Raw genomic sequence first — 16388 nt, forward strand, 5'->3', positions numbered from 1 at the left:
CTTCAGAATCTTTCGAATCTTGACAACCTCTGATAAGCCTACAATCTCGTAACATCCGGAATTTCTGGAACCTTTGGAATCTTTATAATCTTTACAACATTCGGAATCTTCAAAAAAAAAAAAACGGGAGACCACTTTTTCGTACTCTAGTGGCTATGAAACGTCGCCAAAACATGAAAGTAGTAGCTACGCTTGGGTAATTTAAGTAATAAAGAGCAAACTGATTTAAAAATCTAACTTTTAATGAACCACTAACGACCACTTTAGTTACCATTAATAATCAAATCCAAGTTTTCAAAAACGTCGTCATACAGAAATTTATGTAGATTTTTTGACCAAAGGAAGTCGATGTGCGAGTAACCGTATTCTGGCCCCGCATTTCTCGGAACAGAAATTTTGTACTTTTGACTACTGCCAAGTTCGTTAAATAATCGGTCAATATTCTAAAAAAAAATATTTAAAACATTTTGTAATCTCTAATAGCGTTTTTACAACGCTGAGGACTAAATATAGACTTAGCGTATGATTAACATTGTAATTTGTGTTTTTGATAATGTTGAAAATAATTACCACACACCTTTTGCAAAAACAAGACATCGTGCGTTCCATAGAACAAGGATACGGGAAATTGGACGTTGGTTAAATTGTAGACTGGCGGGTTTTCAGTACCATAAATTTCCTTATTTTTATGCGTGCCGTAATCGTATTTTTGGAATTTGTGGTCTTTCGAGATTTGCAGAAAATGTTCTAACTGATAGACGGACACTCCACTTGGCCAGTAACTAGTAAAAAGGAGCAAATCTTCCTACAGGATAGTACTGTCAGTGAAAATTTGTTACCATCTTAGTACTTACAGGAGCAAACTGCTTGGTTTTGCCAGACGCTGTACTTACAAGAAAGTAGCACAGATTTGGTAACAACTTACAAACGTGCGTTTCGAAGCTATGGACCAATTTTTCGTGATATAGAAGACCTTTGATATTGAGAGCTTTGAAAATTTGCTGAAAAGTCGAACGTGATTTTTATTTTCAAATTTAGTCGTGACTTACGATTAATGGCATAGCCCAAAGTAACGCAGACGTTGTAAATGGCACATCGTCTAGATAAACCACTGGTGCCAGTGCAACCAACCCCTTTATCAACTGGTTAGCTCGATCAGGATATTCCGAACCAAACATGAAACTTAAAGTACAACCCATCGAATGTGCCACAATAACAGCTTTCTCTTGAGTCGCGTTGGCAACAAATTCTAGCTGGATCCTCAAATCCTCGTTGGTAATAGTGTCCAAGCTAGAATCTTTCTGTTACAAGAAAAAAATCATCAAAGAATTCGTACTTAAAATTCCAGTATTCGGGATCGTTAACTGTTAAAGTCTTGTGTTTATTGGAATCTATAGTTCCTCTCAAGGTTCCAACCCACACATCATAACCTCCGTCAACTAAATTGAAAGCTATTCAATCGTTAGTTTATTACTATTTGTGAAAAAATAATCAATAGTACCGAGAGATCTGTTGCCGATGTCGACCCAAGATTCTACATCGATAGCTATTCCATGTAAAACAAAAAGTGGAATTTTTGTGGTTTGTGATTTTGTTGACGACATTCGGTACAAATGCAACTCATATCCATCGCCTGTTGTTAAAGTAAATGTTTCAGTATCGTAACCATGTCTTTTCGATATACTTGGCTAAAATATGAACACTAGATTAAGTACTAGTACCACTCCGAAAATACATACAAGATCGTTTGGCCGCACGTCGTCGTTTTCGTAACAATTACGACTAATAGCCGAAAAATAGTACGAAAAAATATTGTGGCATGCATTATTTTTCCAATTTATAGCGACTGCACTCTGCAGCGAAACCAACACCAACAACTTCACGGCAAACTGCATGACATAATACATGGTGATAGTGTAGAAATCCGACTAAAGTCGACAAGTTGATTAGATGATGGTTGTACTTTAACTGAAAACCGTCCACGTGCATAGACTATGTACAATAAAAATTAATGCATTATTTACATACTGTTTAAAGTGTAAATCTTGGAACGTGTCTTATCACTTGAATAAAATTTAATCCTATGAGCATTTTGCCTCAAACTACTGCGAACCGTCTAGTTGATCATAAAACAATTTTTTGCTCTACCACTGTTCAGCAGAAAAATATTAAAATGAAGATGTAAGGAGAGTTCACGCTGTACTTTCTGCTGAACACTGTAATTTTAATTTTATTTTTCTTTGTTAAACTTTATCGCGGATTGCTTCGCAAAATGTTGATGTGACGTCATATGTTTTTGGGTGGGATGAGCACATTAGCTTTCCTCGAGAATTAACACGATTTTTTTTACATTTCTGAATGCTGCTAAGCTCGTTATAAAGTTTCTCGATGTTCTAGAACAAAGGCATGCTTTATCCATGTGTCAAAATCAGTTTACATTTATATAGCTTGTTTTACAATAGTACAACGAACAAACATAGATTAGTCTTAGATATAGTATATTGCACGTGTATATAGATATGTAGATTTAGCAGTCATTTTTGCATACCTGATAGAAGGTCGATGACAATGCCAAAACCATAAACATTTACCAAAACCAGAATATCATGCCTTCTACTGGGAGTCGGATTTTCGTTAAATTGTAGACTGAAAATTGTATGTATTTTTAAATCAAAACATTTTTTCCCGTGCTGGTTACCATTTCAAAACTATTTCAAAAATAAATTACGTGTGATCTCCGAGATCCTCCAAACTACTTCAAAAATTAAAAACAGGGGGTTACAGAGATTCGTTCAAATTACTTCAAATACTTCTTTTAGTCTTTTTTAAAAACCAGGCACGTGTTTACGTTAGCCTTCAGCAAATTTAACTTATCAACAAGTTTTACTGAAGCGATAGATATATCCAAGGCAACTACATGGGTATGATATGCGCATTTCCTAACTTTGAAATGACTTATCAGTTTTTTTGGATTCCTGGATACCAACACAAAAAAATGGTTGAGATGGGAAAAAGTTGTACAGAATTCCTCGACTGGGAGAAAATGGGTTTCCATTTTTTTAAATTAAATAAGTCCAAGACACTGGAAAAGAATTCTGAAAAATACATTTAAAAAAAGTGTGCTTTGCTGCATACTAATAACAGAGGCATAAATTTTTTAAATTTTGAAAAATTGTTTTCAGTTGGTTCTTTGTATTATGGGTGCTGAAATACAAGGGGTACCACAGACTTTTTCAAATTACTTCAACAATATTACAAAGGATCTTAACATTCTTTCAAACTATGTACTCCAAAAACCAAATTCTCCCTGAAACCCCAAAAACCAGGCACGAGATTCTTTTAAACTACTTCAAAAAGAAGACGAGAAATCCCCGAGATTCTTTCAAATTACTTCAAAAACAAAACGAAAAGAGTCCCCGAGATTCTTTTAAACTGCTTCAAAAAAGAAACAAAAGGCGACCTCGAGATTCTTTCAAATTACTTCAAAAACAAAACGAAAAGAGTCCCCGAGATTCTTTTAAACTACTTCAAAAATAAGACAAAATCCCAAAATTCTTTGATATTTATTAGAGATTTCAAAATTTGAAATTTTACGATTAATTGAGTACCCCAATGGGTCTCTAATATTTATTTATTTTTTCATTGTTCAATTTTTTGATTTGAATTTCTTTTAGATTCCATAATTTTCCGTTTTTTCAGTTTCATAATTCTTCAATTCTTCGTTTCTTCAATTTTTGATTTGTAATTTTTCTAGTTTTTATTTTAAGTATGTAAAAATAATAATATATTTTAAAAATTTTTCACTTTTTCAATTCTACGATTTTAGAATTTTTCCGATTTTCAATTATTGGATTCTAAAACTTTTTCATTTATTCGAATTTTCAATTTTTCTATTTTAATTTTTCAATTTCTAGATACTTAATTTTTCAGTTCCTCGAAATTTGATTTTCCATTTTTTTTGGTCTGTCAATGTTAAAGTTTTTCAAATTTAGAATTTTGACGATTCTACAATTTTTAGACTTTATAATTTTTTAGTTTTCCAATTTTTCGATTCGATCCGTTTTTCTTCAGTTTAATTTTTCATTTCTTCAGTTTTTCCATTTGTAACTTTTCAATTTTCCACTTATTCACGTTTTAATCTAACTTGAAAAATTGAGGGAATGAAAAACTGAATAATCAAAAAACTAAAAAATCGAAAAATGAAAAATTGCAATATCGAAAAATTGAAAAAACTAAAGCTGAAAAAACTAAAATTATGAAACCGAAACATATTGAAGGCTGAAGATTCGGAAAATTCTTAAGATTATTAAAAATTCCAGAAGTTCCTGAAGTTTCAGAAATTCCAAAGATTCTGTTTGTTTTGGTATTCTCAGATTAAAAATTTCTAAAGATTGTAAAGATTCCAAAGATTCTGGAAATTCTGAAGGTTCTGAAGATTCTAAAGTTTCCAAAGAATCCAAAGAGTTCAATGATTCCGAAGAATCCACATATTCCAAAGATTCCAGAGATTCCAGAGATTCCAAAATTTCCAACGATTCTGAAGATCCTAAAGATTCTAAAGATGTCAAACATTCCAAAGATTTCAAAGTTCACAAAGATTCCAAAGATTCCAAAAATGCTAAAGATCTTAAAAATCCTAAAGATTTAAAAAATTCTAAAGTTCTAAAGATTCTAAAGGGTCTAGAGATTCTGAAGATTCTGAAGTTTCTGAAGATTCTGAATGTTTACAAGGACTGAAGAAGAAGAAATTCCAAAGATTCCGAATGTTTTGGTATTCTGAGATTCAAAAATTTTTAAAGATTCTAAAGATTCTGAAGATTCTAAAAATTCCAAAGCGTCCAATGATTCCGAAGAATCCAAATATTCCAAAGAATATTTGGATGGTTTCAAGATGGCGACCGTCAATGTTACACCGAATCTTGATATTCCTGCTGATGGCGGGGTTTTATCTAATTGCAAGCATTGTAGAAAACTTATATCGAAGGAGAAAGTTTTGTGTGTAAAGTGCTTCAGTTTGTTCCACCCAGGATGTGTTAAGTTTGCCTTACAAGCGAAAAATCCCAAATGTAATCATGAATGGGAAAGTTCTCCAAAAATTGTGTGTAACAATAGTGAAGTTGAGACGGAAATTATGTATCTTAAGGAATTAGTGTCGGTGCTAAAAAGCAAGAACAATGTTTTAGAAGAAAATTGTGCTTTGCTGCGTGAGAAAAACTTGTATCTTCAGTCCGAAATTATGTCGTTGAAACAACAGCGCAAGTGTGTGTCCTCAGATAATATTATCGTGAATCCACTGTCAACATCGGCAAAAACTCTGAAGCATGATAATGAGAATGGTATCAGAAATGCCTGGTCGGCAAAGGTAAACAATGATACAATCAACATCAATGAGACCATTTCAACAGTTAGTAAGTCCAGTTTTGGTCACCAATTAGAAAACTATCAAACTAGTCTGATGAATGATATAATTAATCTTGACCCTATAAGTACTAAGGATGATATGAATATCTCTTCCATGGAGGGCACCGATTTTAAGTTAACTGATAAGGATAAAACTAAGATGGTTGATGTTATTCAAGATGATGGTTTTAAAAAGGTTATTCATAACAAGAAAAAAGTCAATATTATTAAAGGTAAACTTGAAGGGGGCAATTTGACCTTTAAAGCTGCAATTAAAAAACGATATATATATGTTGGCAATTTATCTCTAGATTGTAAGTCTAATGCAATTCAAGATTATCTCATGTCGAAATTTCCAGAAAGAAATTTTGAGGTTGAACAACTACCCAAAAGAGACTCAGCCAGGAGTATTGCGTTTAAAATAACTGTTGATGAGGACATGTTTAATAAATTACTTTGTGAAGATATTTGGCCTTCTGGAGTAGTTATAAAGAAGTTTCATTTTTTTCGCAGTATAAGAAAGGATCCAGTAATGTCATAGGTAACTCCTTACACAAAAGCAATTTTAGAGTATATTATCAAAATGTCAGGGGTTTGAACACTAAAATAAGTGATTTTTATTGTGAGTGTCTCTCTGAAGAATTTAGTGTAATTGTCTTGACTGAGACATGGCTTTATCCTGAAGTTAACAGTAGTGAGTTATTTGACAACAGATACGTTGTGTACAGGTGTGATCGTAACATGTTCAACAGTAGTAAAATGCGCGGAGGTGGGGTTCTCATAGCTGTTTTGAAGACATTTTTATCTAGTGAGATATTATTAAATGTAAATACTGTTGAGCAGTTATTTGTAAAAATAACTGTTGGTTCAGTTGACATTATTATAGGAACAGTTTACCTACCTCCTGATTCTGGAATTGGTAAATACGTAGTGCATACTGAAACAGTAAATGATATATGTGAAAAAAATGTCAGTTCTTATATTTTCCTGGTTGGTGACTATAATTTACCCAACATCGTGTGGCATCCTGATGATGAGTTTAATGGTTATGTTCCTTTTTCATCCGCAGGGCTATGTGAATGTCACATTTGCGATTCTTTCTCTGCATGTGGTTTACACCAGTTGAATTGTTTTAAAAATATAGCTGGTAATGTACTAGATTTATGTTTCACTAATTTAGATGATTGTAACCTGTCATTGTGTAATTCCCTTAGTATTATTGATGCTAGTCATCCACCTCTTTTGATTGAAGTTGTTCTTGACTGCTTCATTGATATGAATTGTAATAAAGTTGAATACTATTTTGACTTTAACTCTGCATCTTACGTTGATATTTGTAGCTATTTTTCTGGTATTAATTGGTATTCAATTTTTGATAATATCGTTGATGTTGATGATGCAGTAAATATTTTCTATGAACATGTACATGCTGCTTGTGAGCAATTTGTACCAGTCAAACGCAAAGTAACTTCTTCGTATCCCAAGTGGTTTAGTCGTGATATTATAAATCTTATAAAGGCAAAGAAAATTGCTCACAAGCAATTTAAAAGAACTAGTACTAATACAGACTATGTGAAATTTGTAAATTTGAGAAGTTTATGTAAAGTTATGATTAAGAGTGCGTATAGTGAACATATCTCTAATATTCAAAATGATTTGTTGTTAAATCCCAGTAACTTTTGGAAATTTATCCGCACAAAATCTAATTGTCAAATGCCACTGCCAATGAGATTGGGCAATGAAATTTTTTATAATGATATTGATATTTGTCAATGTTTTAGTAATTACTTTGGCTCTGTATATTGTAACGTTATTAATCCTAATTTTAATGCTGTTTTTGATTCAGTGGTTAATATTGATAAAATTAACATTCACTTGACAGATGTTAAAAGTGCGTTAGATATGATTGATTCTAACAAGGGAGCTGGTCCTGATTTCGTTCCTCCAAAATTTTATAAGAACTGTGGTAAGTCTTTAGCATTACCGCTGCAATTGTTGTTCAATTTATCATTACAATCTGGTAAGTTTCCGTCATTATGGAAGGTGACTCATGTTGTACCTATACATAAAGCAGGTAGTAAGTCTTCCATTGAAAATTATAGGCCTGTTTCCATCCTATCAACACCTTGTAAGATATTGGAATCGATAGTATACACTCATATTTCTTATGCTTTTAAAAATATTATCTCTTTGAATCAGCATGGTTTTTTTCGTAAAAGGTCAACTATAACTAATTTGTTAAGTTTTACTGATAACGTTATTAAGTCATTTTCTGAGAGTGCTGAAGTTCACACTGTGTATACTGACCTCAGCAAGGCCTTTGACAAAATTAGTCATAAAATATTAATAAATAAACTTAGCGCTTATGGTGTCTCTGGTCATCTACTTCTATGGTTTACTAGTTACCTTGATAATCGATCCCAGATTGTGAAATTCAAAAATTGCTTCTCGTCTTCACAGATTATTACCTCTGGGGTCCCACAAGGGTCAATTCTCGGGCCTTTGCTCTTTTCCATTTATATAAATGATGTGTCTAATATACTCAAATGTAATTTTAGCCTGTTCGCTGATGACTTAAAAATATTTAAAACTATTAGGGATAGTAACGATATGTTTTTACTGCAAAGCGACTTAGATTCTCTCTCATTGTGGTGTAAGGATAACTTAATGAAATTAAATTATAGCAAATGTCAAGTAATATGTTTTAGTCGTAAAATTCTGGCATCAATTCCGTGTTATGCTATTGACAATAATTCCTTAAAAGTTGTTTCTTCCGTAAAAGACCTTGGTATCATTTTAGACAGCAAATTATCCTTTGTCCTGCATTGTGAATATATTGTTTCAAAAGCTAATAAAGTATTAGGGTGTATAAAGAGATACTGTCATGATTTTAATGATATTCGTACTTCTCTAGTATTATATTCATCATTGGTCCGTTCAGTCTTGGAATATGGGTGCATACTGTGGGATCCTATATATCAGATACATAAGAATAGAATTGAACGCATTCAAAATAAGTTTGTCAAATCTATTTTGTTCAAATTACCACTTAAGGTCTCTCATTCTACTAGTCTTAGTAAATCTTATTTGGGTTTGTCTTTATTAAGTGTACGTCGTGATTTTCACAAAATTTGTTTTATGTATAAACTTCTAAACAATATGTGCGATTCTGACATTCTGAATTCTATTAACTTCTATGTTCCTCAGTTCAATGTTAGACAAGCTCCCTTGTTCTACATTAAATTTAATTTTACGAATTATTTGTTGTTTTCACCACTTAATAATATATTATTTACTTGTAATTCTATTTATAGCAGAATTGATTTTTATTCAGATACATTTCCTAAATTTCAAACTAAGTTAAGGCAAATCTTATTTTAAAAATATTGTAACATTCTCATGTGATTTTATTATTTTTTCTGTGTATTGTTTAAGGATGTTTTTCCGTCAATAAAGTAAGTAAGTAAGTAAGAATCCAGAGATTCCAGAGATCCCAAAGATTCCAACGATTCTAAAGATCTAAAGATTCTAAAGATCCCAAACATTCCAAAAGTCCCAAAGTTCACAAAGATCCCAAAGATTGCAAAGATGCCAAAGATCTTCAAGATACTAAAGATTTTAAAAATTCCAAAGATTCTGAAAATTCTGAAGATTCTGAAGATTCTAAAAATTCCAAAGAATCCAATGATTCAGAAGAATCCAAATATTCTAAAGATTCCAGAGATTCCAAAGATTCCAAAGTTCACAAAGATCCCAAAGATTGCAAAGATAACAAACATCTTCAAGATCCTAAATATTTTAAAAATTCTGAAGTTCTAAAGATTCCAAAGAGTCTAGAGATTCTGGAGATTCTAAAGTTTCTGAAGATTCTGAATATTTACAAAGACTGAAAAAGAAGAAGAAATTCCAAAGATTTCGGATGTTTTGGTTTTATGAGATTCAAAAAATTTTAAAGATTCTAAAGATTGCAAAGATTGCAAACTTTTATAATTTTTAAATTCTTCAGAAACTTCAAAATTGTTAGAAACTTTGATCTTTTCAGAATTTTCAGAATCTTTGGAATTTATTAAGAAAAATTTTGTTAATACTTAAAATATGTCTAAAGATTTTTTGTGATCACTATAATGTCTCTGGGACTAAAATCTTTATAATCTTTAGAATGGCCAGAATCTTCAGTTTTCAAATTTTTTGTAACCTTCAACCTTCGAAGTATTCAGAATCTTCAGAATCCTCGGGACCCTTAGAATCTACAAAAAAAAAATGGGAGACCACATTTTTCGTACTCTAGTGGCTATGAAACGTCGCCAAAACATGAAAATAGTAGCTACGCTTGGGTAATTTAAGTAATAAAGAGCAAACTGATTTAAAAATCTAACTTTTAATGAACCACTAACGACCACTTTAGTTACCATTAATAATCAAATCCAATTTTTCAAAAACGTCGTCATACAGAAATTTATGTAGATTTTTTGACCAAAGGAAGTCGATGTGCGAGTAACCGTATTCTGGCCCCGCATTTCTCGGAACAGAAATTTTGTACTTTTGACTACTGCCAAGTTCGTTAAATAATCGGTCAATATTCTAAAAAAAAATATTTAAAACATTTTGTAATCTCTAATAGCGTTTTTACAACGCTGGGGACTAAATATAGACTTAGCGTATGATTAACATTGTAATTTGTGTTTTTGATAATGCTGAAAATAATTACCACACACCTTTTGCAAAAACAAGACATCGTGCGTTCCATAGAACAAGGATACGGGAAATTGGACGTTGGTTAAATTGTAGACTGGCGGGTTTTCAGTACCATAAATTTCCTTATTTTTATGCGTGCCGTAATCGTATTTTTGGAATTTGTGGTCTTTCGAGATTTGCAGAAAATGTTCTAACTGATAGACGGACACTCCACTTGGCCAGTAACTAGTAAAAAGGAGCAAATCTTCCTACAGGATAGTACTGTCAGTGAAAATTTGTTACCATCTTAGTACTTACAGGAGCAAACTGCTTTGTTTTTCCAGACGCTGTACTTACGAGAAAGTAGCAGAGATTTGGTAACAACTTACAAACGTGCGTTTCGAAGCTATGGACCAATTTTTCGTGATATAGAAGACCTTTGATATTGAAAGCTTTGAAAATTTGCTGAAAAGTCGAACGTGATTTTTATTTTCAAATTTAGTCGTGACTTACGATTAATGGCATAGCCCAAAGTAACGCAGACGTTGTAAATGGCACATCGTCTAGATAAACCACTGGTGCCAGTGCAACCAACCCCTTTATCAACTGGTTAGCTCGATCAGGATATTCCGAACCAAACATGAAACTTAAAGTACAACCCATCGAATGTGCCACAATAACAGCTTTCTCTTGAGTCGCGTTGGCAACAAATTCTAGCTGGATCCTCAAATCCTCCTTGGTAATAGTGTCCAAGCTAGAATCTTTCTGTTACAAGAAAAAAATCATCAAAGAATTCGTACTTAAAATTCCAGTATTCGGGATCGTTAACTGTTAAAGTCTTGTGTTTATTGGAATCTATAGTTCCCCTCAAGGTTCCAACCCACACATCATAACCTCCGTCAACTAAATTGAAAGCTATTCAATCGTTAGTTTATTACTATTTGTGAAAAAATAATCAATAGTACCGAGAGATCTGTTGCCGATGTCGACCCAAGATTCTACATCGATAGCTATTCCATGTAAAACAAAAAGTGGAATTTTTGTGGTTTGTGTATTTGTTGACGACATTCGGTACAAATGTAACTCATATCCATCGCCTGTTGTTAAAGTAAATGTTTCAGTATCGTATCCATGTCTTTTCGAAATACTTGGCTAAAATATGATCACTAGATTAAGTACCAGTACCACTCCGAAAATACATACGAGATCGTTTGGCCGCACGTCGTCGTTTTCGTAACAATTACGACTAACAGCCGAAAAATAGTACGAAAAAATATTGTGGCAGGCATTATTTTTCCAATTTATAGCGACTGCACTCTGCAGCGAAACCAACACCAACAACTTCACGCCAAACTGCATGACATAACACATGGTGATAGTGTAGAAATCCGACTAAGGTCGACAAGTTGATTAGATGATGGTTGTACTTTAACTGAAAACCGTCCACGTGCATACACTATGTACAATAAAAATTAATACATTATTTACATAGCGTTTAAAGTGTAAATCTTGCAACGTATCTTATCACTTGAATAAAATTTAATCTTATGAGTATTTTGCTTCAAACTACTGCGAACCGTCTAGTCGATCATAAAACAATTTTTTGCTCTACCACTGTTCAGCAGAAAAATGTTAAAATGAAGATGTAAGGAGAGTTCACGCTGTACTTTCTGCTGAACACTGTAATTTTAATTTTATTTTTCTTTGTTAAACTTTATTGAGGATTGCTTCGCAAAATATTGATATGACGTCATATGTTTTTGGGTGGGATGAGCACATTTGCTTTCCTCGAGAATTAACACGATTTTTTTTTACATTTCTGATTGCTGCTAAGTTCGTTACAAAGTTTCTCGATGTTCTAGAACAAAGGCATGCTTTATTCATGTGTCAAAATCAGTTTACATTTATATAGCTTGTTTTACAATAGTGCAACGAACAAACATAGATTAGTCTCAGAGATAGTATATTGCACGTGTATATAGATATGTAGATTTAGCAGTCATTTTTACATACCTGATAGAAGGTCGATGACAGTGTCAAAACCATAAACATTTTCCAAAACCATAACATCATGCCTTCTACTAGGAGTCGGATTTTCGTTAAACTGTAGACTGATAATTTTATCTATTTTTAAATGAAAAAAAATTTTTCCCGTGCTGGTTACCATTTCAAAACTATTTCAAAAATAAATTACGAGTGATCTCCGAGATCCTCCAAACTACTTCAAAAATTAAAAACAGTGGGTTACAGAGATTCGTTCAAATTACTTCAAATACTTCTTTTAGTCTTTTTTAAAAACCAGGCACGTGTTTACGTTAGCCTTCAGCAAATTTAACTTATCAACAAGTTTTACTGAAGCGATAGATATATCCAAGGCAACTACATGGGTATGATATGCGCATTTCCTAACTTTGAAATGACTTATCAGTTTTTTTGGATTCCTGGATACCAACACAAAAAAATGGTTGAGATGGGAAAAAGTTGTACAGAATTCCTCGACTGGGAGAAAATGGGTTTCCATTTTTTTAAATTAAATAAGTCCAAGGCACTGAAAACGAATTCTGAAAAATACATTTAAAAAAAGTGTGCTTCCATTGCTGCATACTAATAACACAGGCCTACATTTTTTAAATTTTGAAAAATTGTTTTCCTTTGACAGTTGGTTCTATGTATTATGGGTGCTGAAATACAAGGGGTTCCACAGAGTTTTTCAAATTACTTCAAAAATAATGCAAAGGATCTTAACATTCTTTCAGACTACTTCAAAAACCAAATTCTCTCTGAGATCCCAAAAACCAGGCACAAGCAGCCCCCGAGACTCTTTCAAATTAGTTCAAAAACAAAAGGGGTTCCCGAGATTCCTTTAAACCACTTCAAAAATCAGATTCAAGAAGTCTCCTAGATTTTTCCAAACTATTTTGAAAATCTTTGTATTTTAAAATTTTTCAATTTTTAGATTATTTAATTTTTTGATTTGAATTTCTGTTAGATTCCTTAATTTTCCGTTTTTTCGCTTTCATAATTTTTCAATTCTTCGTTTCTTCAATTTTTGATTTGTAATTTTTTTAGTTTTCATTTTAAACATGAAAAAATAATAATAAATTTTAAAGTTTTTCACTTTTTGAATTCTACGATTTTAGAATTTTTCCGATTTTCAATTAATGGATTTTAAAACTGTTTCATTTATTCGAATTTTCAGTTTTTCGTTTTTTAATCTTTCAATTTCTAGATTCTTAATTTTTCAATTCCTCGAAATTTAGTTTTTCAGCTTTTCGTTTCTTCAATTTTTCCATTGCAATTTTTTAATTTTTCGATCTGTCAATGTTACAGTTTTTCAAATTTACAATTTTGACGATTCTACAATTTTTTCGATTAGTTTTTCTTCTGTTTCATTTTTCTTGACTTGAAATTGAGGAAAAGAAAAACTGAAAATTCGAAAAATTAAAAAATAGTAACTGAAAAATTGAAAATGGAAAGATTCTTGAGTTTCTGAGTACATATTTCAAAGGCTGAAAATTCGGAAGATTCTTAAGATTATAAAAATTCCAGAACTTCCTCAAATTTGAGAAATTCCAACGATTCCGGATGTTCTGGGATTAAAAAAAATTTAATATTCTAAAGATTCTGATGCTTCTGAAGATTCTGAAAATTTTAAAGATTCCAAAGATTTAAAAGATTCCAAAGAATCCAGAGATTCCAAATATTCCAAAGTTCTAAAGATCCCAAAGTTCACAAAGATGCCAAAGATTCCAAAGATGCCCAAGATCCTAAAGATCCAAAAATTTTAAGGTTCTAAAGATTCCAAAGCATCTGAAGATTCTGAATATTTCGAAGACTGAACATTTTGAAGACTGCAGAGGTTCCGTAGATTTTAGGTTCCATAGCTTCTGAAAATGAAAATTAAAAACTGGAAAATGAAAAATAAAAACCAAGAACTTAAAAAATTGAGGAAACGAAAACCTGAAAAATCGAAAAACTAAAAAACGAGAAACTGAATAATCGAAAAATTGAAAAAACTAAAGCTGAAAAAACTAAAATTATGAAACCGAAACATTGAAAATGGAAAAAATTTTGGAGTTTCTGAGTATTTCAAAATCTGAAGATTCGAAAGATTCTTGAGATTATTAAAATTACGGAAGTTCCTGAAATTTCAGAAATTTCAAAGATTCCTGATGTTCTGGTATTTTGAGATTCAAAAAATTCTAAAGATTCTAAAGATTCCAAAGATTCCGAAGATTGTGAAGATTCTGAATGAATATCGGAAATGCTGAAGATTCCCAAGATTCCAAAAAATCCAGAGATTACAGAAGTTCTAGAGATTCCAAATATTCTAGAGATTCTAAAGATTACAAAGAATCCAAAGATTCCAGAGATTCCAAAGGTTCCAGAGATTCCAAAGATTCCAGAGATTCGAAAGATTCCGAAGTTTCTAAAGATCCCAAAAATTCCAAATTTCACAAAGATCCTAAAGATACTAAAGACCCTTAAAGGCCAAATTTCATAAAGATCCGAAAGCTTCCAAAAATCACAAAGATCCTAAAGATTTTTCTGAAGAATTTGAAGAATCTGAAGAATCTGAAGAATCTGAAGAATCTGAAGAATCTGAAGATCCTCCTGAATATCCTGAAGATTCTGACGATTACGATTTTAAAAATTCTTAAGATTCCAAAAATTTCAAAAGATCCAAATATTCCACCGATTCCAAAGATTCCAGAGGTTCCACAAATTTCAGAGATTCCCGAGATTCCAAAGATTCCAATCATTGTAAAGATCCTAAAGATTCTAGAGATCCCAAAGATCCTAAAGATTTTAAAAATTCGAAAGTTCTAATTCTAAAGAATCTAGGGATTCTGAAGATTTTAAGTTTTTGAAGATACTGAATATTTCCGAAGACTGAAGATTTGGACGAATATAAAGGTTCAGAAGAGTCCAGGTTCCGTAGATTCTGAAAATGAAAATTAAAAATTGAGGAAAATGAAAAATAAAAATCAAGAACTTGAAAATTTGAAAAATCGAAAAATGAAAAAACGAGAAACTGAAAAATCGAAAAATGAAAAATTGTAATATCGAGAAATTGAAAAAAATTAAAGCTGAAAAAACTAAAATTATGAAACCGAAGCATTGAAAATGGAAAATACTCTGGATGTTCTGTTATTCTGAGATTAAAAAAATTCAAACGATTCTAAAGCTTCTGAAGATTCTGAAAATTTTGAAGATTCTGAAGATTCTGAAGCTTCTGAAGATTCTGAAGATTCTGAAAATTCTGAAGATTCTGAAAATTCTGAAGATTCTGAAGATTTTGAGGATTCTGATGATTTTGAGGATTCTGAAGATTCTGAAAATTCTGAAGGTTCTAAAGATTCCAAAGACTAAAGATTCCAAAGATTCCAAAGAATGCAAAGATTACAAATATTCCAGAGAATGATTCTGGAGTTTCTGAATATTTCAAAGGCTGAATATTCGGAAGATTCTTAAGATTATAAAAATTACAGAAGTTCCTGAAATTTCAGAAATTTCAAAGATTCCGAATGTTCTGGTATTTTGAGATTCAAAAAATTCTAAAGATTCAAAAGATTCTGAAGATTCTAAAGATTCCAAAGAGTCCAATGATTCCGAAGAATCCAAATAATCCAAAGATTCCAGAAATTCCAGAGATTCCAAAGATCCCAACGATTATAAAGATTTTAAAGATCCTAAAGATTCTAAAGATGCCAAACATTCCAAAGATCCCAAACTTCACAAAAATCCCAAAGATTCCAAAGATGCCAAAGATCTTAAAGCTCCTAAAGATTTTAAAAATTCCAATTACGACTAATAGCTGAAAAATAGTACGAAAAAATATTGTGGCAGGCATTATTTTTCCAATTTATAGCGACTGCACTCTGCAGCGAAACCAACACCAACAACTTCACGGCAAACTGCATGACATAATACATGGTGATAGTGTAGAATTCCGACTAAAGTCGACAAGTTGATTAGATGATGGTTGTACTTTAACTGAAAACCGTCCACGTGCATAGACTATGTACAATAAAAATTAATACATTATTTACATAGCGTTTAAAGTGTAAATCTTGCAACGTATCTTATCACTTGAATAAAATTTAATCCTATGAGTATTTTGCCTCAAACTACTGCGAACCGTCTAGTCGATCATAAAACAATTTTTTGCTCTACCACTGTTCAGCAGAAAAACGTTAAAATGAAGATGTAAGGAGAGTTCATGCCATACTTTCTCCTGAACACTGTAATTTTAATTTTATTTTTCTTTGTTAAATTTTATCGCGGATTGCTTCGCAAAATGTTGATATGAC

General features: G+C 31.9%; 3 protein-coding genes across 3 annotated transcripts in view; all 3 read right to left on the reverse strand.

Annotated features, from left to right (window-relative positions):
- LOC135136119 (somatostatin receptor type 2-like) overlaps positions 1 to 16388 on the reverse strand; it is a 356309-nt gene that overhangs the window by 50290 nt on the left and 289631 nt on the right. The gene's annotated exons all lie outside the window — the stretch shown is intronic.
- Positions 165 to 1983, reverse strand: LOC135136317 (lysosomal acid lipase/cholesteryl ester hydrolase-like). The gene is made up of 7 exons (XM_064065540.1): positions 1740 to 1983; positions 1502 to 1688; positions 1337 to 1451; positions 1050 to 1290; positions 855 to 1001; positions 578 to 805; positions 165 to 443 (listed from the first exon to the last, which is right to left on the reverse strand). The coding sequence occupies exons 1-7, from the start codon at positions 1905 to 1907 to the stop codon at positions 264 to 266; spliced, it is 1266 nt and encodes a 421-aa protein (XP_063921610.1). The 5' UTR covers positions 1908 to 1983; the 3' UTR covers positions 165 to 263.
- Positions 9696 to 11507, reverse strand: LOC135136118 (lysosomal acid lipase/cholesteryl ester hydrolase-like). Its single transcript, XM_064065249.1, has 7 exons — positions 11278 to 11507; positions 11040 to 11226; positions 10875 to 10989; positions 10588 to 10828; positions 10393 to 10539; positions 10116 to 10343; positions 9696 to 9981 (listed from the first exon to the last, which is right to left on the reverse strand). The coding sequence occupies exons 1-7, from the start codon at positions 11443 to 11445 to the stop codon at positions 9802 to 9804; spliced, it is 1266 nt and encodes a 421-aa protein (XP_063921319.1). The 5' UTR covers positions 11446 to 11507; the 3' UTR covers positions 9696 to 9801.

This window comes from Zophobas morio, unplaced genomic scaffold (genome assembly GCF_036711695.1).
Source record: "Zophobas morio isolate AGI-343-1 ecotype UQ-CSIRO unplaced genomic scaffold, CSIRO_AGI_Zmor_V1 ptg000026l, whole genome shotgun sequence".
NCBI lineage: Eukaryota > Metazoa > Arthropoda > Insecta > Coleoptera > Tenebrionidae > Zophobas > Zophobas morio.

What these genes read in the sequence shown, in the direction of transcription:
- LOC135136317 (XM_064065540.1), bottom strand. Translation starts at nt 1,907, where the DNA reads ATGTATTATGTCATGCAGTTTGCCGTGAAGTTGTTGGTGTTGGTTTCG. An exon ending in AAACCAAGCAGTTTGCTCCT is followed by an intron (nt 806 to 854) that starts GTAAGTACTAAG and finishes ACTATCCTGTAG; the next exon opens with GAAGATTTGCTCCTTTTTAC. An exon ending in ATGTCTTGTTTTTGCAAAAG is followed by an intron (nt 444 to 577) that starts GTGTGTGGTAAT and finishes ATTTTTTTTTAG; the next exon opens with AATATTGACCGATTATTTAA.
- LOC135136118 (XM_064065249.1), bottom strand. Translation starts at nt 11,445, where the DNA reads ATGTGTTATGTCATGCAGTTTGGCGTGAAGTTGTTGGTGTTGGTTTCG. An exon ending in CCCGAATACTGGAATTTTAA is followed by an intron (nt 10,829 to 10,874) that starts GTACGAATTCTT and finishes GAAAGATTCTAG; the next exon opens with CTTGGACACTATTACCAAGG. An exon ending in ATGTCTTGTTTTTGCAAAAG is followed by an intron (nt 9,982 to 10,115) that starts GTGTGTGGTAAT and finishes ATTTTTTTTTAG; the next exon opens with AATATTGACCGATTATTTAA.